Source organism: Adelges cooleyi, unplaced genomic scaffold, assembly GCF_023614345.1.
Source record: "Adelges cooleyi isolate 19-005CV unplaced genomic scaffold, UGA_ACOO_1.1 ACOO_flye_CR_arks_rails_tigmint_CR_PRNA_651, whole genome shotgun sequence".
NCBI lineage: Eukaryota > Metazoa > Arthropoda > Insecta > Hemiptera > Adelgidae > Adelges > Adelges cooleyi.
Window position 1 is genome coordinate 4,066,708 of NW_026096352.1, and position 26,226 is coordinate 4,092,933.

General features: G+C 30.2%; 2 protein-coding genes across 6 annotated transcripts; both read left to right on the forward strand.

Moving 5' to 3' along the window:
- Positions 1-339: 339 nt before the first annotated feature.
- LOC126844240 (protein IWS1 homolog) lies at positions 340-7,460 on the forward strand. Of its 4 annotated transcripts, none has more exons than XM_050582266.1 (12): positions 340-570; positions 845-895; positions 2,450-2,559; positions 2,646-3,065; positions 3,803-3,903; positions 4,549-4,754; positions 4,818-4,965; positions 5,029-5,241; positions 5,303-5,465; positions 6,734-6,851; positions 6,925-7,042; positions 7,105-7,460. In XM_050582266.1, exons 3-12 carry the CDS (start codon positions 2,466-2,468, stop codon positions 7,225-7,227), a joined length of 1,704 nt encoding a protein of 567 aa, XP_050438223.1. In that variant the 5' UTR covers positions 340-570; positions 845-895; positions 2,450-2,465; the 3' UTR covers positions 7,228-7,460. The 4 variants fall into 4 exon arrangements, with proteins under 4 accessions (XP_050438223.1, XP_050438220.1, XP_050438222.1 ...); XM_050582263.1 differs by having other exon boundaries at positions 3,800-3,903; positions 7,105-7,459; XM_050582265.1 differs by lacking the exon at positions 340-570 and adding an exon at positions 617-673 and having other exon boundaries at positions 3,800-3,903; positions 7,105-7,459.
- A 2,047-nt stretch (positions 7,461-9,507) lies between these two features.
- Positions 9,508-16,131, forward strand: LOC126844698 (nuclear pore complex protein Nup153-like). 2 transcript variants are annotated; one of them, XM_050583077.1, is made up of 9 exons: positions 9,508-9,710; positions 9,790-9,915; positions 11,023-11,134; positions 11,220-11,377; positions 11,624-11,760; positions 12,891-13,196; positions 13,259-15,355; positions 15,716-15,754; positions 15,823-16,131. In XM_050583077.1, the coding sequence occupies exons 1-9, from the start codon at positions 9,532-9,534 to the stop codon at positions 15,915-15,917; spliced, it is 3,249 nt and encodes a 1,082-aa protein (XP_050439034.1). In that variant the 5' UTR covers positions 9,508-9,531; the 3' UTR covers positions 15,918-16,131. The 2 variants fall into 2 exon arrangements, with proteins under 2 accessions (XP_050439034.1, XP_050439033.1); XM_050583076.1 differs by lacking the exon at positions 9,508-9,710 and adding an exon at positions 10,322-10,423 and having other exon boundaries at positions 9,793-9,915.
- The last annotated feature ends 10,095 nt before the right edge of the window (positions 16,132-26,226 follow it).

Genomic DNA, 26,226 nt, shown 5'->3' on the forward strand with positions numbered 1-26,226 from the left:
GTATATTTTAATCATGTTTTAGTCTTCAGACACCGCGAAGCTGCTGAAAAGTCACGCACTCTAGTGGTGAATGTAAGCACTACTGTCGGGAGAAAAATTATTCGAGCAGCATGGAAATTTTTCTAAAAAGTGCTACAGTTGTAAAATTAATGGTTTATCAAAATTTTGTCCATATAACATGTCGATAAACACAAACAATTTAACAGTAATTAGTTTTTAAAATTACAAAAATATGAATTTTACATTTTTCTATGCTTTTTCATGGGAATAATGGCTTGCGCCGTTGTCCACTGCAGCGCTGAGTGTCCTCATGCACGGTGTCTCTTATAGTCTTTAGTTATAGACATTAGACCATAATTTCTTTGGTGTGTAATCTGTGTATGCGTATCACGAAGTTGATGTTTTATAGCTGTTTATTTATTTCGTTTATCTTTAGAGTTTAGCTGCTGTGTTATTTTGTTATTAGTCCACTTCTCAGTGAAGCTGAAGATCCTAAGGTTATTCTCCATAAGTCAATATACCTTTTCTATTGGAATAGTATCAGTTTTTCTACAGTCTACGTTCTATTCCGTATGTATATATTTTATAGAATTTTTTCTCATACTTCTTATACTTATATCTATGTGAAAGTTTACATTGATGATGACATGTTCAATGTGGCATAAAGTGATATGTAAGAAAATTTACGTTGAGGCTTAAATAGTAGCAAACAGCATGTGTGTTTTATTGTGATGCCATTGTCGTTATAAAACATCATGCCATCAAAGCTGAATGTACAAATTCTCAATTATTATTTATACATATTATTAGAGTACCTTGTTTATGTATCTTTTTATATTTTCAGAATATCAATAGACGATACAATTATCCACATTCAACAGTTAACTCTTAACTTGTAAGTATTTTAAGATTTAAAATTTGTAGAGAAATTAAAAGCATCTTATTTTAGTTGTAAAGTGGGTATAAATTGATTTTACCAGTTGAGTAAAATATATATTCAAAATATATTTATTATATTCAATACTGTGTTTTATGATGACTACAAATGTGATCAGAAGTTCAAGGACTACTCTAGTTCTATAATCATGGTTACTTAAACCTTAGGAATAACAATTGCACAAGTATTTTAGTATACCAGGTATAAGATGAATGTGTTTATTGCAGTGATGTCTTTATTCACTTGTCATTTATAGTAGTTTTTTGATAACGCTCTTTATGGATTCTACGTTTAGTTTCAAAAAATAAAATTTAATATAAGTTTTACTATAAATATTATGGAACAAATGTAGTTTAGTGGTCACCCTTTATTTTCCTTCAATTTTTATAGCACTTTTAATGCTGATTATGAATCTGCAAGAATTTATTGCCAGACGAACTTAGTTTGGGAGTTAAAGACATTTGAACATCGCCTATATCAACATATGCGGGCGCCTGCCAGTGCACATCTACATTTCATTTTTCGATTTTATATAACTGTTATCAGACAAAGATAACGGCAAAAAAAAGGGCCCATAATGGGCCAGGGAAAGTAGACCCGTTGGAAACACAGGTAGACTTGCACTGCTGGGCGCCCACGTATGTCTTCAAATGTCTAAAACTCCCAAATTAAGTTTGTCCGGCAAAAAGTTCACAATCGGCATGAATATAATTACGAATTTAAAAAAAAAAAAATCCTAAAAAAAGAATTCCTGCCAAGGTAAATTGATATCATGAAATGATACCTATTTTTTTTAAATAAATGATATATCTACTAAAATAAAATAAAATTTATATTTGAAATACTGGTATAGTATTGATTGTCACAACAAAAATGGATGTATCTCACTTTTTTCCAATTTCGAGTTACGGCCATAATCGAGCTGTAGAAAATTTCCTCTATCAACCACGAAAATGATCATATTATGTCTATCCAAAAAATATGATAAAAACAATTTAGTTTATAAGTGTTGATAATTTTATTCCCAACGAAAACAGATGTATATTTAGTTACGGCGGTTTGATAAGATATATTATCGGGGAATAATGGTGTATTGTATCACTAAATTATTATCCCACCATAATTTTAATGTTTTTGTTTGTTTCTTTGAACTTACACTGAATAAAAACTCTTTAATAATATTATCTAGTATGATGTCAAGTTTTTTAATTATACATGTTTCTATTATTAGTGATTATACATTTAAGTATTAAGGTGGTTTTTAATTTATTGCCATTTATTTTCATTTATTAAAAACTTGGCAATGCTAAATTTGAAATAAATTTAAAACAAATTTTGTTACAAAGAAAAAATTGTCAAATTAAGTTTGAAATACCTAGCATATCTAAAGTTTAGACTTTAAAAGTGATAAAGAATCGATAAGCCACAAAACAATTAAAAATAAAATATTTTATATTAAATAAATAGTTTAAAAATTAAATATTTAACACTTAAATATTTATTTTATTTTAGAAATATTAATGTTGATATGAATGAAGATAGTAATATTATCGGTTCATTACAATCAGATCCAACAGAAATTGTATCTAGCACTTCTGATGTATTAAAAATTAATAATACAGGTAAAATAAATATATATATAGTAATGAATAATACATATTTTTAATGCACGTTAATCTAATTAATGTATTCTCAATATCTTCTATAGAGATGGATAATACGTTCGGAGATGTATTACCTGTAGAGTTTGATAATAATAATCCTTTGGAAGATTCTCAATCTCCTCAACGTACATCTCGATCTAGATCTAGAGCATCAGCACATTCTTCTAGCGCTTCATCAAGATCAAGGTCTCGTTCCGCATCATCAGCAGAATCCGATCATAAAAACTACCCTAGAGATAAATCAAAGTCAAAATCAAGATCTCAATCTAGGTCACAATCTCGTTCAAGATCCCGATCACATTCTCGGTCTAAATCTAAATCTAGAAGTTCTTCAGTATCATCAGTTGGTTCTCACTCTTCCATTAAAAAATCTACTAATAAGCGTATAAAAATTGATTCAGATTCTGATGATGATACACAAATCAATAAGGCTGATGCGTCTCCTGATAATAAATCGAATGAAGGTAATTTAAAGCAATTATGATTTTTTTTTTTAAATACTTAGGTAGAATCTCGATAGCTTAATGCTGGATTACACAACATTTTTTGGTTCCATAAACTGATTGTACCACGCACAGTGCTCTAGTAAATGTTTATGGGGTTTGTACATTTTTCTGCAGTTCAGCATAAATACATATATTATTTAATATTTTACAGTGTTAATGTATGACAATAGTCTGAAGTATAAGTTAGGTTAAGGCAGTCCCTTAACCGTTGATCCTTGTCTGGTGTTTTTTTTAATTTGACCTACCTATTATGTTTTATTTTTACTTTTTTAAATATTTTTGTTAATAGTATATAAATACATTAAAATTATTGTTTTTTTTTGTGGTTTGGTGAGGGTTGTGGCATCTGTATAGTTTGTATGGATTCTGTTAAATCATGAAAATTAAAATATTGAATGAGTTAAAGTTTTACTGCAAAAATTCCTATCAATTTCCGTTAAATTGTAGCTGTTATAGTGCACTATGATAAGTTAGGTTATGGACAAATGTAAAGGTCCAGTGAAAAACATTTTATTTTGTTAATTTTATGATTTGAATGGAAAATATTTATGTGGCATCTGATTAATTCTAGTTGGAATTCGAAAGATAATAAATAATTGAGGAATTGCCAGTTAAAAAAATGAAAATGAAATTAGGCCCACCCTTTTTCTTAATATGTATTTTTTTCTGTATTAAATTTGTATATTTTATAGAAGCAGATGAAAATGAAATTAAAAAAAATAAATTCAAAAAGGTAAAAATCATGTCGGACTCTGAATCAGAAGATGAAATTAATGTTGCTAAATCAAACTCATCTGTAAGTAAACATTAACAAAAATGTATTATTATACACTATTTTGATATTGATGTGTGTTTGAGAGATAGAGAATGTAACTAATTGATGGGTCAGTCCCAATTCGACAATTTAAAGGGAATGGAAAGTGTTAAATTTTATACAACAAAAACTAAAAAAAAAGTCACTTTCTGAAGTGTCTAATAAACCGATTTCAAAAAAAATTTACATTTTCTCTATGGGGGCTAAAAGGCCGATTTTTATATTTCGTTATAAACATTTATATTTTTACTTTTTTATGGGGTTTTCTAATAAATCTTAACTAATTTTCTTTTAGCTAAATAAAAAATCTTACTTGTTTTATTTAATTAGAAATGTGTTAACAAAGAAGAATAGTTTGAGATAAGCAAAACATGTTAATATATATATTATGTAATTTAAATTTTGCTTTCATTATTATACTTCTAGAAAAGACGTAATAATTAAAATTAAATTCTAAAAAGTAAAGGGTTTAGAGTAAATTTTACTAAATAACATGTCGACAAAAATACAAGTCTATTAATAAAATTACAATGCATAATGGTGTTTAGATTAATACAATTTAAGTAAATAAATTATTTGTGTAATATAAGATAAAGAAAAAATGTGTACTGTTTTTTCTTTTCATAGAAGCGCGAAGTACATGCTGTATCTGATGATGATGATGATGATGATGTCAAAGAAAAGACTGTAAAATGTGATGAAAATAATGAAGTATTACCTGAATTATCAGATGATTCTGATGATGAGCCAACTACCAAACCAACTACTAGTAGTGCTGATAATGATAATGACGATCCAGACGATCCTGATGATGATCATGAAAACCGAAATAAGTATATAATATTAAATTTATAGTTTAATGGTCAAATAATTTTCAATAAATGTATGTTAAATAGCGAACAGTCAGTATCAGATTTTGATCTTATGATGATGAAAAAAAAAGAAGAACAATCTTGGAAGCGCCGTAGGAAGGATATAGATATAATCAATGATAATGATGATATAATTGCTGGTTTAATAAATGACATGAAAAATGCAGCTGACGTAATATTTATGAAATCCATTTAATTTTTTTGCTTTAAATTTTAATATTTGAATAATTTGCAGATTGATCGACAACTTAATAAAGAAGGAAAACCTGCAATTAATAAAATAACAATGTTGCCTAAATGTTTGTCTCAGTTAAAAAAACATAATTTAATGTTAGCATTTGTTGAGCATAATGTTCTAAACGTATTCACTGATTGGTTAGCACCAATGCCAGATAGAAGCTTACCTTCCCTTCAAGTGCGAGAGTCCCTTTTAAAATTATTGGCTGATGTATGACAAACAATTAATATTTATAAAGAAAGTTTTAAAAATAACTCACATTTTCTTTTAGTATCCTCCAATTGAACAGTCTACTCTTAAATATTCTGGAATTGGTAAGGCTGTCATGTACTTATACAGACATCCCAAAGAAACTAAAGAAAACCGAGAGCGCGCTGGGCGGCTTATTAATGAATGGGCCCGACCAATTTTTAACTTATCAACCGATTTTAAAGGTAAATTTCTGCTTTTTTTTATAAAAACTTTTTTTTACTACTGTAACAAATTATATTAGATAAATAAGTCATAGTGATCTTTAAAGAATTGTAAAACTAAATCTTAATACTTCCTGTGTGATTAATCATTGATGAAATAAGATTTAAATTGTATATATAAATCTTAGTATTAAAAATAAATATGTAATATTAACAAAATTTAAAATTATATTTCAAAAGTAAGTGAATTAATAAACTATTTAGTTAGAGTAGGTGTGTACTAAGGTTAAGCTTGAGTCCTTACCTGTTTTTTTGTTGTAGTAGATGAAGTTAAGAAGGAGATAGAGGGTAAAGTACCATGCTGCATAATGTTTGCAGATATAGTTTTGGTAGGAAAAAATCTGAAAGAAGTTAACAATAGATTTTAAGAGTAGAGAATAGCAACTGAAGGGGCTAATGATTGGTAGAAGTAAAACAGAATTATATAGAGAATGAGTTTAGAAGAAGAGAACAAGACGAGTTATGAGAATAAATGGTGATGTACTAATTGACTAATTCTTTTTTATAAAAGAATACGGGGTTGATGAGGATGTGAAACTGCATGGTTGTATTGAGTGGAAAGAACTGTCAGATGTTTTGCGAAACAAGAAAGTTCCATTGAGACACTAAGGTCAGTTCTACTGGAGTGTGGTAAGCCGACTATAGGAAAATAGAACAAAGAATAAACAGCAGAGATGAAAATGTTTGGGTGGATAAATGGAGTGGCAAGAGAATGTAGAATAAGGAACAAAGACGTGAGAGATAGGATGTGCTTGGTTTAAATAACAGACAAAATGAGAGAAAATAGACTAATAGATTAGGTATGTAATGAGGAGAGAAGAATCGGATACATTAAAAAAGGTAATGAAAAAAAACAAAGGATAAAAGAGAGGAAGAAGAACAATGAAAAAGAGTCGGTTGGCTGTGTTTGAAAATGATATGATGACTGCTAATATATTGCAAAGATGATGTGGTTACAGATGTGTATCAACTGGAGGTTAGGGAAAAAGTGTTTGTCTCCAAATAGTTGGAGTAGAGGCGAAGGAGAGGAAGATTTATTTAAATTTCAAACAACCGTGTGGACAGATTATTGAATGCAAAATATAGAAATCGTAAATCACTTATGAATGTTAAATGGATTTAAAAATAAAGTTTTTAATAAAAGCAACAACAAAAAGATGAAAGAGTTTTAAGTGTAAATAACTAAAGTAGCTAGTAAAATTATCATAAATAATTATTTTTATTTAAAGCTATGTCCAAAGAAGAGAGAGAACAAAGAGATTTGGAACAAATGCCACGTAGGAAACATTCAAATATGGATGATGATAACAAACATGATGATGATGATGACGATGAAGATGAAGAAAGGTAGGTGTTGGGTAAACTAGTAATAATTATAAATCAAAAAGATGTTAATATTATTTTGAATCTTTATTTTTAGTCATAAAAAATTAAAACCTGGAGATAAAGGTTGGATAGCAAGAGCTAGGGTGCCTGCGCCATCAAATAAAGATTATATTGTCAGACCTAAATCAAATACAGATACTGACATTTCAAAAGTAATAAAACATTTAATGATTAATTATATTATTATAAATGTATACAATTTTTTACATTACAGACTGTGAAACGCCCAATGAATCGTTTTGAAAAACACTTAAAAAACTTCATGGATAGTAAAAGAACTGGCCAAGCCAAACATGCTGTACCAATTTCAATTGAAGGCAGAAAAATGGGTTTATAATTGTAATATTTATTGATTTGTTTTGCATTGCTATTTTTGGTATTGCTATATTTATTAATTGTAAAATTAATTTATATTTCTCTTTAATACTTAATTATTCCAGTTTAAACTTTAAAAAATGTATTTTTTTCATTTTAAAATAGTTTCCAATTTCGCAATGAATATTCATTTATTTAAATTAATACAATAGTTTTATTTTTAAATAATAATTTAAACATACTGAATAATACAAAAAAAACCTTTTTAATATAATACATGTTTTAAAAAATATTGAGTAATTTATGATTTCATAATCCTACTTAATATGAATATCTAGTGTATTTTTGTATAATTACAACTGTCAAAAACTTCTCTATAGTAGTTTTTAAAAATTTGGTAGTGTATCAATTTTAAAAAAGTATGTTTGAAAATAATTAGTGAAAACTGAGAAAAGTATTCATGTACCATCACATCTCTGTTTTGTATACAAAACTATAAGCTGACAAAAAAAAAAAATAAAGTCGATAAAAAAAATTATACCTTCTTAATCGCTGTTATAATTTGTTGTAACAGATGTCTTAGAAATGTAATCATATTTTTGGTAAAAAAAATAATGGCGTGTCATTATTATTATAATGGCATCTCATCAAATGGTGTTTTCTGTCGAGGCCGCTGTCGCTCTTAATACTTTTTTTATATTCTGCATGAAAAAACTAAAACCCATGTCCTTATATTAAAAACAAATGTTTTTGTTTACTGTTGTAATTAGTATCCACGAACCGCAGCTGCCTACTGCCCATCCTAAAATGTAAATAAATTTAGTTAAGATTTAGAACTATAATTTTTATGAATTTAATTTAAAATTAACTAAAAAGTTAATACTTTTTAGTTAGTATGAAAAAAGAAAAATGCACATGGTAAAAAAATTATAAGTCGTCATTATATTATCTTCTATACATAAAAAAAAAATGGTATCTTACGTACACTCTGATTACCCACTATTAGTAAATAAATCGTGTATCGTGTGTGGCACTAAAATAATAAATTTATAAATAGCTACAAGATAAAAATACATGTATGGATGAAACATTTGTATTAATTAATTATCTTAGAGAACATTTTCGAGAAATAAGAAATGATTAACGTTATAATACAAAATTATAGAATGAGTCCAAACTGTTCGCATAGAAATTTAATACAAAACACTCTAAATCCACGGATCCACCCTTATATGCTAAATGAAGAGAAATTAGTACAATTAGCAATTATAGATAAAATTAATATTGAATCAAATAAAAGATTTTCTGATAATGAAGATTTGTTGATGGAAATTAGTGCATTGGGCCCAGAAAATAGCAATTTTTTGGACCAAAGACTTATTCATCCATTTAAACACATAATAATAGACGAATATTGCTAAAATAAATTATATGTCGATATTTATATATATATATACAACAAATTCCAAATTCATTGAGTTAAGTATTATGAAATATATGTGTCACACACTAAAATTGAACCAAATTTAGATTACAAATTAAATCATTATCTGTTAAACTCATTAGGGACTTTGTTAAATAGGGCCCACGCTATTATTTTTAGTAAAATATTATAGATATTTAAACTTTTCTTAAATTGTAGTTAATTTTCAGTTGTTTTCAAAGTAATTGACATTTTAAAAAAAATGTTCTACAATTGATTGGTAAATTTATTGTTCTTGCAGTAAAATTGTTTTTTACTTTTTAGTTCATTTTTTATCAATTTTTAATAAAAACATGTTATTAAAAAAGTTTTTTTTTATTTATCCATTTTATTCCTATTTAAGATACTAAATTTTGGAAGATTTAAAAAAATATGAAATTTTGGTGAAATGACCCGCCGTCCTGTATGTCCTGTATACCACGATTATATATAGATTTCACCTATAATCGTGTCATACCTATTCGGAAAACAAATATTTATTATTATTTATTTTGTTATGCGTAAAATCTAAAATGTAATTTATTACGAATTAATAATTAATAATTATCACAATAACTATTACTTTGATTATCACAATATTTTACAACCGTGGTATAGTGTATAACGATGAATGGTCGTTTTCAACGGTTTTTCAATATATTTAATTAGATAACGGAATCTGATAAGCGTAGAACCAAACGACGATGGACAAAAGTGTACTGTATTATGTTATGTGTAGTCAGTACTCAGTAGACACTATACTTTTTATAGTCACTACTCGCTAGTTATCTGTAATACTCAATACTCATTACTCTGTATTCCACATGTTCGATACTTGATTATAATTTACAGTCATTTACTACTATGTTTTCGTTTTTGAACATTTTTAATAATTCAAAACCTAGTGCTGACAAAAAAATGACATTGGATCCTCTTAGTGGAAAAACATTAAATCTCAACGGTTCAGAAGCGAGGGCTCTTAACATTTTCAACCACAAGCAGCCTGTTTCCCATAAGCTAAATGGAAACAATACATCTTTCAAGTAATCTAACATTTTAGTTATTGATATTTAAAATTTTTTTTTCATTGTAGTTATTATTTTTGTGTTGTGTATTTTATAGAACCAATTGTAAAGCCAATGTGACAAATCCTGGCTTTAGTTTTCGTATTGCTCAAAAAGCTCGTGAAATAGGGTCAATGACACCGTCAACTGATGTTTCACTTTTATCGGATTCATGCATTTCAAAGTATGTATTCAATTTCAAATAATTTGCATAATAAGAATAATAATATATATATATATATATATACAACATTATATTAAGATAGTTTTTTTAAATTATTTTATATAGTAGAGTAGGTATGTTAGTGACTAAATCTCAGGATTGTTATTATGTGTCTAAGATAATGAGCAAAACAAGACTTCATGTTAACAAAAACAACATTATATAGACTTCAGTATTGTTCAGACTTCAAACAAATAAATCAAATCAAATATTTTTCTCATATACTTTTTAATTTGTTTTCTTCATCATTCCAATGAGCCCACTTCAAATATTGCAGCTTATTTTAAAAAATTATATATTATATGATGTTCAATAAAAATCATATTAAATGTCCATGAGTTCCTCAACATTTTCTTTTGGGTTTTAGATTTTTATGATTTTTTTTTCACGCTTGTGCAAATTTGCAAACAAAAAGTCACGAAAACCCAATGTTATTCAAATGCATAACATTGACTACTCAATATACCAGGTAAATATTGATCTACAGTATTGAAATTTCGTGTACATTTTTTTTCATCGGACAGAAGCAAAAAAGCCACTAGGAGCATAACTTTTTTACCAAAGCCAAAATAACGGACACCTAAATATATACTTATATATTATATATATACCCTGTTCCAAAAGAAAAAATACCGTACAGCAACTGGTTTATGTTCAGTGGCTTGCATTTCCCACCAAGCGCTTCACACTGCTCACAACGTACTTCAGTTAGGTTCGAGGTTCAGATGGAGACCATAGTGTTCTTTCAGCGCCACATTTTGGCAAGAGAGGGAAAAACTTACCTTACCTAGCAGTGGCCTCCAGCCATCAGTGGTGATGTGTAAAAACGCTATGTTCTCTTTCGGAACAAAGTATACGTATTATAAGTATTCGTTTTTTTTAATTTATTTAAATAAATATAAAAACAGTTATAATCAATACAGGTAATGGTATTATTTTATATATTAAATGTTAACTGCTAATCAGGCTATGATTATGTATTTATTAGTAGGTAGAATTTAACACTTTTAAATATTTCACATTTTAAAAATTACCTGATTTATTTAATGTTTTGTTTATTATCCTCAGGAACAGCATTAATAATAGTACCAATAGTAATCACTCTCTTAGAGATGACAAAAAACGTAAACTGATGGAAACATTGGACAATTTTGGTATAAGGAAAAGAACTCGCCAGGAGGTATAAATATAAACTATTTAATATTTTTAATTATTTACTATTTCATTTTAAAAAGCGTTTTTCTTGTAATAATGCTAAACTGAAGTGTGGAGTTGATACATTTGTAAATCGTCGGCGGAAAACTATAAGTGTAACCACCAATTGGGTAGCTTCATTTAATGGAATGGATAAAGTGAATAACAGCGTAGTTCCTCGAACAGTAATTAATGCAAAAACAGTTCGTGGTGATATTGAAAAAAAACTGTGAGTAAATTTTAATATATTGTTTTTAAAACAATACAAATTTACTTAGTTGTAGTTGAAAAAGTAAGAATTTTACAACAATGTAATTTTTTATTTTATGTGATTTATTTATTTTTGTGTATGTGCCTACTATTTTGAATCAATGAGTATCTTCAAAAAATTCTAAGCTACAGATCAAATATTGTATATTATAAAATGTTAACATAAGAAAATTGTTCAAACGTTAATAATGTTTTTATTTTTAAGAATCAAAAGACATGGAGATAAGTATAATGATAATCATTTACAAAAGCGGCCTAAAACTCGAAACAATGAAATTTTTAGTTCTTACAGCTCTAGCAAGTTTCTACTTACACCCGGACAGAAAAGAACCTATCCTAATGGTAATATTTTTTTATGGTATAACTTGCATTATTAATTGTAAGAATTGACTAGAGGCAAATATAAACATTTGTATATATATGTACATACGTGTACATACATCAGATATCTCAACTAATACAATTATATTTCATATATTATAAAATGGTGGCGCCATGGCCGAGAGGCTTAACGCGGCAGTGCTTCTACTCACCTAGGCTTGGTTCGAATCTCGGCCAGTGGCCATTTTTCTAGCATTTATGGCCCACTAGACTGGTGCAGTAGAAAATAGGAAACCATCCCACCATCATCTTCTTCCCTAAAATAACAACTTTTGCTCATTCAAGTTTTGTCAAAGAATATAATACGATATCATATATCATATATTATAATCTTATCTTATAATAACAATTGCCATATGATCCAGATGAAATTTTCAATTACCTATAAATATTTTTGCAACAAATATAGTGTTTAAAAAATGTTTTCAAATATTATTAAAATACAATGCTTTCAATTCATTAAATCTATATGATGTTTTAACTTACAATATGACTTGCCTTAATAAAAAACTATAAATTAAAATTATTTATTGTGATCACAAACATTCTATATGTTAAAGAAAATTTAACTAAAAGAAAAAATCTCTTAGTTTTTGATACCTACTTATTTCTTAAATTCGTATGGGTTTCATAACTATAATTTACCGTATGATAATTTATGTATACATTATACGTATATTTACTTTCATTATAGTTTAAAATTTTAAGAAAGAAAATTGGGTTTTTCTTATTATAAGAATTAAATATTTACAATATGTATTATAAAAAGAAGTGTTATAGCTTTGACGCTATTATTTCAAACCCTGTAAAAACATCTCTATATATTTTAAGTATTATAAAACATGTTACTACAAAATAATTTTATAAAATTAAAAAAATTACTGCTTAAAAATGTAATTTTTAATATCTTTCTTTTAAAAAAAATAAATTTCAATTAGAAATTTACAATAAGTTATAAATTGAATTAGATACTGAGTGTTAAGTTTTAAGTTGTAAGTATCTACATGATATGTTGTTATTTTCAATCTTAAATTTTGATAAATATTACCTTAGGTATTTATTATATTACATAATAATTTTTTATTTTTTAGACTCTGAAGATGATTATTGTCCCAGTCCAAAACACTGCAAAAGCTGTACTTGTTGTGGATCTACAATATTGTTGCACAATGACAAAAACCCGTTAAATAAAATTGATAAAACTACTGAAACTGATATATCAGATGATTTAGTGACAGTTGCAGCTAGCCGAATTTTCAATAGAAGTGGAAAAATGCAGGTTGTTAAAAGAAAAAGTATGAAAACAATACTCGATGAGGTATTTGATGATGTCGATCCTGAACCATTTACTAGTTTAGAAAAAATAGAACAAAAAAAAAATAATGTCCAAGAAAAAAGTATGTAGTAAATTGTGTTTTAGATAGATTAATATTCACTGATTATGTTCTATTATTTTCAGCTGTATCCACCAACGATTCACAACACTCTTCTTTATTAAAAAACACAAATTTTAATTTAACTTCCGACTCGGTTATTACACCAGTATTGACAACTTCTGTTTCTGATTTAAACCAATCAAAATTACCTCCATGTTTTACGTCATCTATCGCCACAACAACTCAATCTGTTGATCTACCTAAAAATCTGAAGGATAAAAGTGAAATTGATGGGAAACAAAATGAAAGTCAATCTTTAAAAAATATTGTTGAAACACCAAAAACCGATTTTAATATTATTGAACCTGCAAAACCAATTTCCCAAACTCCTAAAGTTAATGAGAATTCGACAAAAGAAATTATCAACATTGAAAAAGCTCCATTTCAGTTTTCTATACAAACTTCAAAGTCTATTGAGCCTAATTCAAGTTCAACAGATTCCAATAAACCTGCAGCTGTCAGTGAAACTACCAAGAACGAAACAAATAAAAATCAGAACATACCAGTAATACAGTTTGGTACTCAGTCGCCATTAAAAAAATCTAAAGAAAATCCAGTATTGAATTTGGAGAGTTCACCTAAACAACCAACCTTTACTTTTGGAACAGCTAAAACTGATGATAAACAGTCTACACCGGCATTTCAGTTTGGTGCTCCTAAATCTAATGATAAGGTCCTGTCTGTTATGCAGTTTGGATCGTCTAATGTTGGAAAGTCTACAGTTCCAGATATGCAATTTGTAGTGCCAAAAACTGACGAAAAACAACCAAAACACGTTTCTCCTAATGCACCAGAAAACACAAGTGCAGTTAAACCTGTATTTTCATTTGGTAAAAATGTTACTGAGAATACAAAAGCTCCAGAACCTATAAAATTCCAATTTGGTGGTCCAACCAAACCTGTTGATAGCATTCCTACTACCTCGACTGGAACTGAATCTAAAACTTTGTTTGGGTCGAATACTACAGCATTGGGTGCAAGTCCGTTTAGTTTCGGAAAACCCACTGAACCAAAAACAACAACTGCAAGTGTTGCGGCCAAATTTAATCTTACACCACAATCTACAATTGAAGGATCTGCTACAAAATTACAGTTTGGCGCAATGTCTTCTTCGGTATTTAGCAACTCGTTAACAGATCAAACTAAAACTCAATTAAGCAACACTGTTGGCCTGCCTGTTAATAACCAAGACACTAAATTGATTTTTGGAACCTCGAGTACAGAAGTAAAACCAGTAACGTCAACTCCAGGAGGGTCTTTTAACATACCAATGTTTAATAATAGCGGTAATAATGCAACGAGTCCTGTATTTCAATTTAACAGTACAAGTACAAAACGCGATGAAAAACCACCAGGATCGTTAGGTAACACTTTTCAGTTTTCTGCAGCAAAATCTACACCTTCATTTGGTTTGCTGTCATCCCCACCAAGTTTTGTGGACAAAAAAGCATTCGAATTTAATGCCCGAAAAACAGATGATCAAAAAACTCAGTTTTCAACTCCAGCTTTTGGGTCGCAAACTGCAGCTGCTGCTCCATTTAAATTTGGAGGAAGTGATAAGCCTACAGCTTTTGGAAATACGTTTACTCCACCAAATCAATCCCTGCAGTTCCATAACAAAACAGAACCAAAATCTGAACCTTTCAAATTCAGTGCACCAGCTTCAGCCAGCAATGCATTTCAGTTTGGTGGAGCCAAAAAAGCTGATAGTGAACCACTTAAGTTCGGTCAAAATACAAATGCATTCAGTCCTTCAGGGTTTAGTGGCTTTGGCACTTCAGTGTCATCACAGCCAACACCTGCATTTGGCAATATTTCACCACCACAACCTTCTCCATTCGGTAATGTCGTCGCTCCTGAATCCAAATCATCATTTGGAAATGTAGCTTCACCTTCGTCTGCCTCATTTGGGTCCAGTGGGGGTTTCCAGTTTGGCAGTACAAATAACTCGGTACCTAGTAATCCATCAACAACATTTAGCTTTGGTGGGCCACCACAGCCAGCAAAGTCAGAAGGCGCTTTTGGTTTCAATGCAGGTCCGACAGGAGCTTCACCATTCCAGTTTGGACAAGCACTATCAGTGTCTTCCCTTCCTCAATTTACTGGAGGACAACAACAAGGTATTTTTTTTTTAATGTGTAGCATAATCTAAAATACATTTTTTATTTGTGTTAATTTATTTTAAACACAAAACTCTTTTCTAACTGTAATAAAAATGTATTTAAGAAAATATTTTAAATTATAACTAATAAATTGTTTCAAAAATGTTTTCTTTTTAAATAATTATTTGTTATTTTAGTATAAAATGTCCATACTTGGACTTTGGGTCAAAAAGACAAAATTATATAATAGAAAATTAATAGTTAGCTGTGTTATTAAATTTCTGATATTTTGTTTCGCATTTTAGCTAGACCCAGAAGTCATTATTTTTAATTTAAGTTACTAGTTTGTTAATACCTGAATTTATATATATTTTTTAGGTGCATTTGGTTTTGGAACACCTCCCCAACAAGCACCAGGTAAGCAAATACTTGGAACTTAGAATAATATTTTGAACACTGTAAATTTAAAATTGTATTTTGGACAGGAATTCAGGGATCAGGTCAAGCATTATTCAGTATTGGTGCAGCTCCAGCTGGAGAGAGGAGAAAAGCTAAAGCTGTTAGGAGGCGAAATAATTAGCTTATAATGTCAAAATTGCATATAATAATAAAAATATATATTGTATATATTATATTGAGTAAATAAATATTCACTGTACTTTTTGGCTATTGTCTGTAACCATAAGAATACAATTTTAGTCATAATATAAAAATCAGTTCATTGGTTACTGTCTGTTACAAAAAAATATGAATGACCTAAAATGTTTAACTGTAATATAATTGCTATAATTGTTGATGACAAATTTGCTGTTTAATTAAAAAATTATATTTTAATGTAGTTTTTGTAAAATGTTCTTCCTTAATTCGACTATATTTTAATAACTATTATCAACGAAATAATTGTTTTTTAATTTTAAATTTATTTAATCAATTTTTAAATTAATTAATACAAAGATGTTTTTCTATTATTTATAAAATTAATTTCTTAAGTCATATCAAATTAGTATGACTTGTGTAATAACACGAAATAAAAGTCATTTATAAGTTATAACTGTTTTGTTTCCAATCTATCTGGGTTGCAATTTTGGTTCATAGCATATATAACAGTATATATATTATATTGTTATGTTTAAGTTACGATTTATTCGGAAATATTAATTTTTATTGTAATATGATAATTGATAATGTTACCAGATTTATGTATACATTTTGAGTGTATTGAATAAAGAAATACTAGTTCTCTCGTGTAGTTTTAAAATATTTTTCTACGGTTTTTTTTTCATAATTATTTTTAACTTCTATGAGGGGCTGAGAAGGTAATAATTTTACAATATGTTTTATTTTTTTTGTATCGACTCATGATATCTTCTAAATTGTGAAATAATTTCTTCGTGTTGCAACTCTATAGATTAGAAATAGACCCGAAATGTACTTTATTGGGCCAAAAATTTAATACCATATTTATACTTACAACCTTCCCCTTCAAAATCGAGAAAAACACCTAAAAAATTACAGATTTTTAACTTAAAATTACGGGGCTCTATAATTTTTTAAAAATAGTCAAATTAGTTTCAAATTTGTAAAGAGTTTTGCAGTTTTTTAATTTTTTCTTTTTTTTAATAATTTAATTTATATTATTATAAAACTAATTTTTTTAATTAAGAATAATTTACTGAAAATGTAGACTGGTCGATAACGCGTTTTAGATTATCACTTTTAAAGTTTAAGACGGGAGAAAGTAGTGTGATGATACGAATACTGGTCATGAACGATTAACCGGAAAGGCTACCTACTGTAAATACACGATAATCCATCAAAGTTTATTAAGTATTGAATGGCTGGGTCTTCGTCTAAGAGCATCATTTTAACATTAAGAGCCACACCACTTTTTTCGGCGCATAAAATATGTTTTGTCAAAACACTTTTCTAAAGAATTGAACGGGTTTAGCGTAAAAGTATTTCCATAAAATGTTGCATAGAAATCAAGAAAGAGGTACAAAAACGACAGTTGGACAATTCGAGGAACCTATTCTAACCAACATAATATTCGTTGCTATCAAGGGCGATGTATGCAGTGAATTTATACGACGTCACGATGACAGAGAGTTGCAGTGAGGGATATGATGTCTGAGCAGTGAACTATGTATTGTTGAGGAGAGGAAAACAGAGACGAATATATTAGTTAAAAATAACAAAATATCATAGGTATAGGTTAACTTTATTGTTGGTACTTCACTCATAAAATCAGATATAATGTTTAAAAAGATGTTTACTATTTACAATATTATATAAAAGTCAGTACTCTAGGCTGTAGATTGTAAAGCTTTAGCATACCCGTCTCAGCGTTTTTACATTACATTTTATGAATTATGTCCCTCTCTTACTCAAGGGTCCCAGTCCCAGATCCAGTTCCAACCGTGAAGAGCATCCCCCGAATCGGCCTGTTCCTTTAATCACCTACCATTCGCTCGAGTACCGTGGTTACCATGGTTACAAACCAAGTGTTATTTTGGGTTAGCAATGAAAAATATATCGTATTCTGAGTCAAACCACGCGGTTATCGGCCTGACCTCCTCAAATTGTTTTGAAATTTTTTTTTTTCCTTCTTTTGGTCTAATATAAGACTTCTATTTTTTTGAAATTTTTGCCACAAAAAATAGAGGTTTTTAAAGTTATATTTAAAAAAAAATTGATTTCGACCAGTTTTAAATTTCTGAAATTTTTATCATAAAATCAGAATCATTTTCCCGAGTGGTCACCCATCCTGGATCAAGCAGTAAGAGACACATTTTAACCTCAAATGCCGCGTGGCACACACGTCCACACTATGCCCCTGTATTATTTTTAATGTTATTCGTAAGGAACATTTTTCACTTTTTACTCCCAAAATATGCAAAAAAAATTTAAATAAGAAAACTGAAATTAAATTTTTTTTTCGCATTTTGAAAAAAAAAATGTTCTTTATTAAAAAAAACATAGGAATAAATCTCGGCCCACTCCCATTATGTAGTAAGCCCGGAAAGGGGTTTTACATACATAAAGTATATGAGAACAAACGTAGACTTTTATAAATAAAAACACTTTTGGAAAATAAGTTTAATTGTTTAATAAGCACTGAATAAAATACGTTATAACTGACTGGCTGAAGACTGACAATTGTACAGAGAAATAGATAAGCTTAAATAGTAATATGTAAATTAGTAAATTGTAACAAACAACATAAACTAGGTTTAGAACAAGAGAAACTAGTATAAACAACAAATAACAAAGTTGTTAATTACTCAGATTGCAAAATAGCTAGTCAAGGAAGTAATATGAGACCTGAAAGATGTACGCCATAGTGACGTACATGATAAGTACGTAAATATAAATAATAATATAATAATAATATAATAATATAATAAGTAATAAGTAAGCGTGTGCTTACTACACCCCCACCACAAAATGGAAAATACATTGAAAACAATGGGGTTTCCCCAAAAAAAAAAAAAAAATTAAACAAAATAAACAATAATAATAATACAATAATACAAAGATAGACAATAGTAAACAATGCTAATCTAAAATAACATCCATCACCTATACATAAGTATATATATATAAACAATAGTTAATACCAATTAAACAGAACAAATACATAAAAAAAATTAAAGTCTTGGATATACCGAGTACATAGTACTAGAATGAGGTATGTCAAAGTGACTTGTATTAACTACATTTGTTACAGAAGGGTTGGGATCTAAAACAATAGTTGTATCATTACACTTATCTGTATTATTATGAAGTTCAGTTAATTCTTCTGCTGTTCCTTTGATTGTGGGTGTTTTATTATTGAGTAATTTGACAGTAGTAAAAATAAGAAAGAAAATTAGGTTACCAATTAATAATATAATAAGAACTGTAATAAAAAGAGAGTACGATTGAACATGCTCTGGCTGTATATAATTAGATTTTAGTTTTAATAAATCGTTAAGATTATGAATAGATATATAATCAGAAATTACTGTAATAGGGTAATTAATTAATGAATTGTCGGTAAGAGGTACAATATTTGTAAGGGGAATTACATCAATATAATGTTCATGAGAGATAGGAGTAGGAAGGAGGATATCATTTTGACCGTACGCTGTGCAAGTCTCATTAAGAGATAATAGTCCTACCCCTTCGATAGTGGCTGTAATACGTTCAGTGATGTCATCGCAAGTAATGTAAAGAACATCGAACGGAGTAACAAATAACCACTGGTTTTTAGTATGTAATTTGTGAAAAATAGAATAAGATAAATTTAAGTATTGGATATGACAATTAGAAGGGAAATATCGTGGATTTTGGAATAATGTGATCTCACAAGTAGGTTTTAAATTTGTAGGATGTAGTGTTTGGATTTCTGGACATAGCAAAAAAGAAGTGGATATCTTACATCTTAATAGGTCCAACTCGGAGTAACTAGTATAATATTCATGCGATCTGCTTATAGCTAAATATTGGGAAGCAGGTTTAACATAAACATATATGTTATTATTATACATTTTAACAGGTTTAGCGAGAACTGAATACAATGTTAAATGAGTTTGATAAACTAACGGTAGTTTAATTAAAAATACAATACTGTTATTAGTAGCAAATATACTCAAGTCTGATAATTGTATAAGTTCGGCTAAATTTTGATCACTAATACTGACAGGTAAGTCTGTCCCTGATGGAAGAGAAACCTTGATGTCTCTTAGATTGTTAATAAATTCTTGTTTATTTAATACATATGGATGAATATGTCCTGTCGAAGCGTAATTTAATACGTCTGCTAAGATAGTTGTGTTGTGCATGTATGCACCAAGAATTAATTTAACGTGCGTATTATGGTCTCCCATAATGTTAGCAAAAGAATATTCTGACATTTCCTTACTCATATTAGACATTGAAGTTGACAAAAAAGAAATAGAAGAATTAAGAAATGTATGTTCTTTTTGTAATAATTTAATAATTTTAGTTTGTTTATTAACAAGCTTTAAGGTATTTATATTTTGGTTTTCTAGTGTAGATATATAGAAATTGTACTTACGTACACAATTTTCGTCACAAACCCCAAATAAATTATGTGCTATTTGACCTACCATTTCGAAAGGAGCTGATCTTTTATCACGCGTTTGGTGACCGATAGAGTCTAATAGTAACGAGCGTTTTTCTATGGCATCATTAACCATAGCCTTTAAAGAACTAACAAAGGTCCAACAAGCGTCTTTAACATCTTGAGAAAGATGAGTGTTAAGGTTGCCATGCTCACACAAAGTTTGGGATTTTTGAACCGTATGGTTAAGCGTAATAGCATCCTGCTGAAATGAAATTGTACTAAAATAAGCTGCTAGCGTCCATGTAGAAGTGATAACTCTAACTGTGCCTCGATTTTCAAAGAATATACCCGAAGGTTGGGATAGTTCCTGTACTGTAAAATTTTTCTGTGCCTGCGCACCATAAAAAATTGTAAATAATCTGAAAAGAGAGAAAAAAAAAATAGTCGAAAAGAGAAGAAAAATATTGGATTTATAAGATGATTTTTAGTTTTTCGATGAATAATGGGTATGAGAATCGTCTAATGACATTGTCAAAGATGCATTTCGTGAATAATATTATGTAATTGTGAATAATATTATTGTCGACAAGCACCTTTTGCTAATGAAAGAGAATATATAGAAACGAAAATGCTTTATGAACTAGTAATGCGAGATAGAGAGAAGGAGAAAGAAAATAATTATTAATCGTAAAATCGTTTTATGTTATTGACGTGAACCCGTTTTTCACGTCTTCCTTGTAATATAGTAACGTTTCCGTTGTTATGTATTTGTGTAACGATAAATGGACCCAGCCAAAGGTCCTCTAGTGAATGCTTTTTGTTTTGGTTTTTTATTAGAATCTTATCTCCCACCTGAAAAATCTGTTCGCGTGCTGATTTGTCATAATAATCTTTGTTTTTATTTTTTGATATAAGAAGATTATCATGCGCGATTTTGTGTGTTTCTTGCATCTTTCTTTTTAGATCGGCTACATAGTCGTCAAAGCTATACATTGGATCCGGATTTCTAAAAAAAACTGATGGAATAACTGGTTGACGTCCGAATAAAAGTTCAAATGGGGCGTACCCTGTACTGGAGTTAACCGAACTGTTATACCAAAACGTTGAGTAACACAGCAATGTGTCCCAATTGTCCCCCCCCCTTATCAATGAAACTTTTAAGAAAAGTTTTTAAAGAAGAGTGGTATCTTTCTATGTGCCCGTTACATTGTGGATGGTAGCTCGTTGTATTCAGTTTGGTGATTCCTAAGAGCTTACAAGTTCTCTTGAATATATCAGCCATAAAGTTTGACCCTTGGTCTGTTAATATGGACGATGGTACCCCGTAAACACAGATTAGGCACTCAACGAAGGCCTGGGCCACTGTTGCAGCGTCTATATCGGCTAGAGCTACTGTAACCACGTAACGTGAAAGGTCGTCTTGAAAAGTCAAAATATGAGTATTGCCCATAGGTGTTTTCTTTAAAACCCCCACTAAATCCATAGAAACCCGTTGAAATGGTTTTGTAGAAGAAGTGGTAATCATCATTTTTTGTTTAAACTTTTTATTATGTTTATTTTTCTGGCAAGTTTCGCATGCCTTAATAAATTCCTTTACATCTTTTTTCATGTTCTTCCATGAGTATAATAATTGTAATCGTTTTATAGTATGTGATGTTCCCGAATGACCTCCGGTAAGCGAGTTATGATATTCGGATATTAAGTTATGTTTGTCTTCGGTTGAGAATGAATAATCACTATGAACGTGAACAACTATGTCAGTTGGTTTAAAAATAAAACGAAGCATTGAACGGATACGTGTATGAGATGTGAGAGTAGATAAGCCGTCTACAGCAAGAGTGTGTATTTGCGTACATTGATTATTAACACAAAAATCTCGTAACTCTGTGTAAACGAGAAAAACAAATTTATCGTCCAATGGTTTCGTATACATATCGCGTAGACCTAGAAAAATAATAAACCTGTTGTTTTCGTTAATAACAATAATATTGGAATCCTTCGGAAAGGACAGGTTTATAGAAATATTGTTTTTAGTAATAAAATTTCTGATAACTTGATGTGTAACGACCATGTCCCGAGCAACCGGTAGAGCCACGTGCTCTGTTGCAGCTATGTCGTTAATCGTGACGTTCGATTCTACTATGTTTTTATTGAATATTAATTTACTGGATTCGGTTATTTTAAAGTCGTCAAATAGGGTAGTAGAAGTGGTTTGATCATTAATAGACATGATCCTAGAAAGACCGTCGGCATTCGTGTGTTGCGGACCGGGACGGTATTTAATTTCATAATCGAATTCCTGTAGAATAAGTCTCCAACGCATAAGTTGTGAGGATACGTCTTTTATGCCGAATAAATAAGTTAGTGGGCGATGGTCTGTGATAATAATAAAATGTCGACCGTAAAGGTACTCTTTAAAGTGTTTAACAGACCAAATAATTGAAAGACATTCTTTTAAAATGACTGAATAGTTCTGTTCAGCTTTATTTAGTGTTCTAGAAGCGTATGCTATAGGTAAATCTTCCCCAATAGGACCCTGGGACAAGACGGACCCGATTGCAAAACCCGATGCATCAGTTGCCAGATTAAAAGGTTCATCCCATTTAGGATACTGTAATAATGGTGCTGTTGTTAGCATCGTTTTCAAGTCATTAAAAGATTTGTCACAAATGTCTGACCAGATAAACGGAACGTTTTTTTGTAAAAGAGTCGTTAGAGGTTTAGCGATGTTCGCAAATCCGCTGAGAAATTTTCGGTAGTAATTACAAATTCCTAAGAAGGACTTAAGTGCCTTTGTGTCTTTTGGTATGGGATGGTCAACAATACATTGGATTTTTAAAGGATTAGGCGAAACGCCATATTGTGTTATGACGTGGCCGAGGTAGTGCGCTTCTTTTGATAAGAAGGTGCACTTGTTCGGTTGTAATTTAAGTTTATGTTCTGAAAGCCTTTGAAAGATTTTTTCTAAATGCTCGTTATGGGTCTCGATTGAACTTCCAAAACAAATTATGTCATCCATGTACGCAAGACTAGCCTCTTCTAAGCCACTTAGAACAATTTTCATGGCCTTTGAAAAGGTTTGAGGAGCTGAGCTGAGACCGAAAGGTAGACGAACAAACTCAAAATGTCCCCCCTTAAAGGAAAAGCTGTTTTTGGGATGTCGTCTTCGTGTACCTTTATTTGATAGAATCCCTGAGAAAAGTCTAAAGTGCTAAAGTATTTAGCTCCGCCCAGAGAGTCCAGAATGTCCTCAGTGCGTGGAAGTGGAAAGGCTAGATTTTCAGAGAATTCGTTAAGTTTTCTGAAATCGACACAAACCCGAAGTTTTTGTTTTCCCGAACGATCTGGTTTTTTCCTAACAACGACTAGTGGAAAGGACCATGGTGAGTTAGAATCACGAATAATGTTACTACGTTTCATTTCGGAAATTTGCCTGTTAACCTCGTCGGCGAAGGCTTGAGGTAGCCGGTATTGCCTTATGTTAATTGGCTTGTTAAGCCCCGGTGTGACTATTCGATGCTGTATAACGTCTGTCGCGTTCAGATAATCACCTTCGAGAAAAAATACGTCGCTATATTTGTAACAAATCGATAGTAATTTATCACGTTCGTCATCATGTAAATGACTGGTTTCTATTAGATGGGACAATTTCTCAATGCGAGTGGCGCCCGTAAGCGGTGATGCTAGGGCATATACGTTCTGTGCCTTGTCAACGGTTTGACATGGTATATCGAATTTTTCGTTATTGACTGTTTGCCATTCTAAATTATTGATATTCAGTTTGTCAATAAAAACTGGGTGATCTGATATGTTAAGAACGTTACCAACCGTCGTATTGTTTTTTACTGGAGATATACTATTAGAAATAATTATATCATCAGCCAATTGTTTTTTCTCGATACAGATAAAATCTGAGTTAATTGGTTCATTTATCGGAATACATAATAAGCAATTTGGTCTTTGTGGTATAATGATTTGTGGACTAAACGCGTCGTCCTTGTCAGACGGGATATATAACAAATCGTTTTTTAAGTCTAAAATCGCGTGGTATTGTTTTAAAAAGCAATTACCTAGGATTCCGTCGTTTACGATGTGGAAATCTTGGTTTACGACATTGAATGTGATCGGTAGAGATTCGTCATTAATTTGTACATTAATTAAGACCGTACCAATAGTGGTAATACGAGTTTGGGAGATACCCTGTAGTTAACGTTTGTCTTGTTCATTTATAATTAAATCATTACTAAGAGATGATAAACGAATAATATTAAGTTGACTTCCGCTATCCAAGAGTAGGTTAGCTGTTTTATTAATAAAAGAATCTGATTTGCATGCGACATGCTCATTAATAATTTCTGTAACTAGCCTAACGTTATTAGTCGAGTTTTTAATATCTTGTACTGACCGATTTTGGGAAGAAGAAGAGGAATCGTTATTTGACGGCTCATTTTGATTATTTGAATTACGTTTTTTTTCATTTGCAATTCGCTTGCGGCAAATTGTGATATCATGATTAGATTTCTTACAGTAGTTACACATTTTAACATTTGCGTGTTCTTGTTTAACATTAGTACTACGGTTGTAAGTTGGATTTGAAAATTTTCTTCTTTTGTGCGACATTCGGTCTTAACGTGACCTTCGCGATTACACCGGTAACAGCGTAAAGTTTTTTTTTCTGTATTAGTATTAGAATTTTTTGAAAATTTATTAGATTTTGTGTTAGAATTATAGTTTGACCGTGTGTCAAGAGCAACTTCTTCTTCAAGAGCGATAGTAGCAGCCTGTTCTATCGATTGTACGTTGCGCGCTTTTAATATAATTCGTAATTGTGGGTTAATACCGTTAACGAAAACAAATAGTGCATGTGATTTGATAGTTTGCGCGATTATTTTCGATTCGTTTGTATTTTTATCCTTAATAGAGGCGTTAATTAATTGTTGATATGTGTCCTCGACACGAGAAAAATAATTTTGTACGTTTTCTTTATAGGTTTGACGAGTAGAGCTAAGTTTTGCCTGTAAATATGATACTGAATGTGTTGACCCAAAGTTTGAACGTAATACGTCCATGAGGTCATCGAGAGAATGAATATCTCGATATCTAATAATTTGAAAAGCCCTGCCCGTGATTTGCATTTTTATAATTTCTAATAATTTATCAGCGTATTGATTTTCTATGTTGGCCATAACAAATTTACATTTTGATTCGAAACAGGCCAAATCTCCTTCGGAACCACCCGAAAAACTAGGTAGCATTTTAATAGCGTTATTGAAAGTAAGAATTTCTGTCATTTTAGAGTTTTTAGAATTTAATTTAGTTAATTTAACCCGCAATAGGTCCTCGTCGTATTTAACTACTTGCCAATTATCAGACATAAAGCATAATAATAATAAAAATAAAATAAAAACTCACACGATGGTTTTAAATACATTCATGGTTAAGTATTGGTAGACGATGGACAGATGTCTGGCAGATGTTGGACACACGTTGGACGGACAACGGTTACTGTTGCACCCAGACTGCAGTTGGTTTGACCCGCTTGGCCGAGGTTGAACCGGTGCTGTGCTGTGGATTTGTCGTTGATTTTTCCCTGATCTTGTTTGACTGGTAATTGACAATTCGACGTTTTATTGTCGACCGAGTGTATTAAGACAATAAACGACTCGGGTTTCTCAGCGGTCAGATAAAATCTGAGTGTTGACCAAAAAAATATTTTTTTTGGATTTTGCGGTGACTGATAAGTGTATGTGAACTTGGCACCGACCAACAGAGTTGGGTTTTAACAACGACTTATTTGCAAGATGCTTTGCGTTGACCAAGA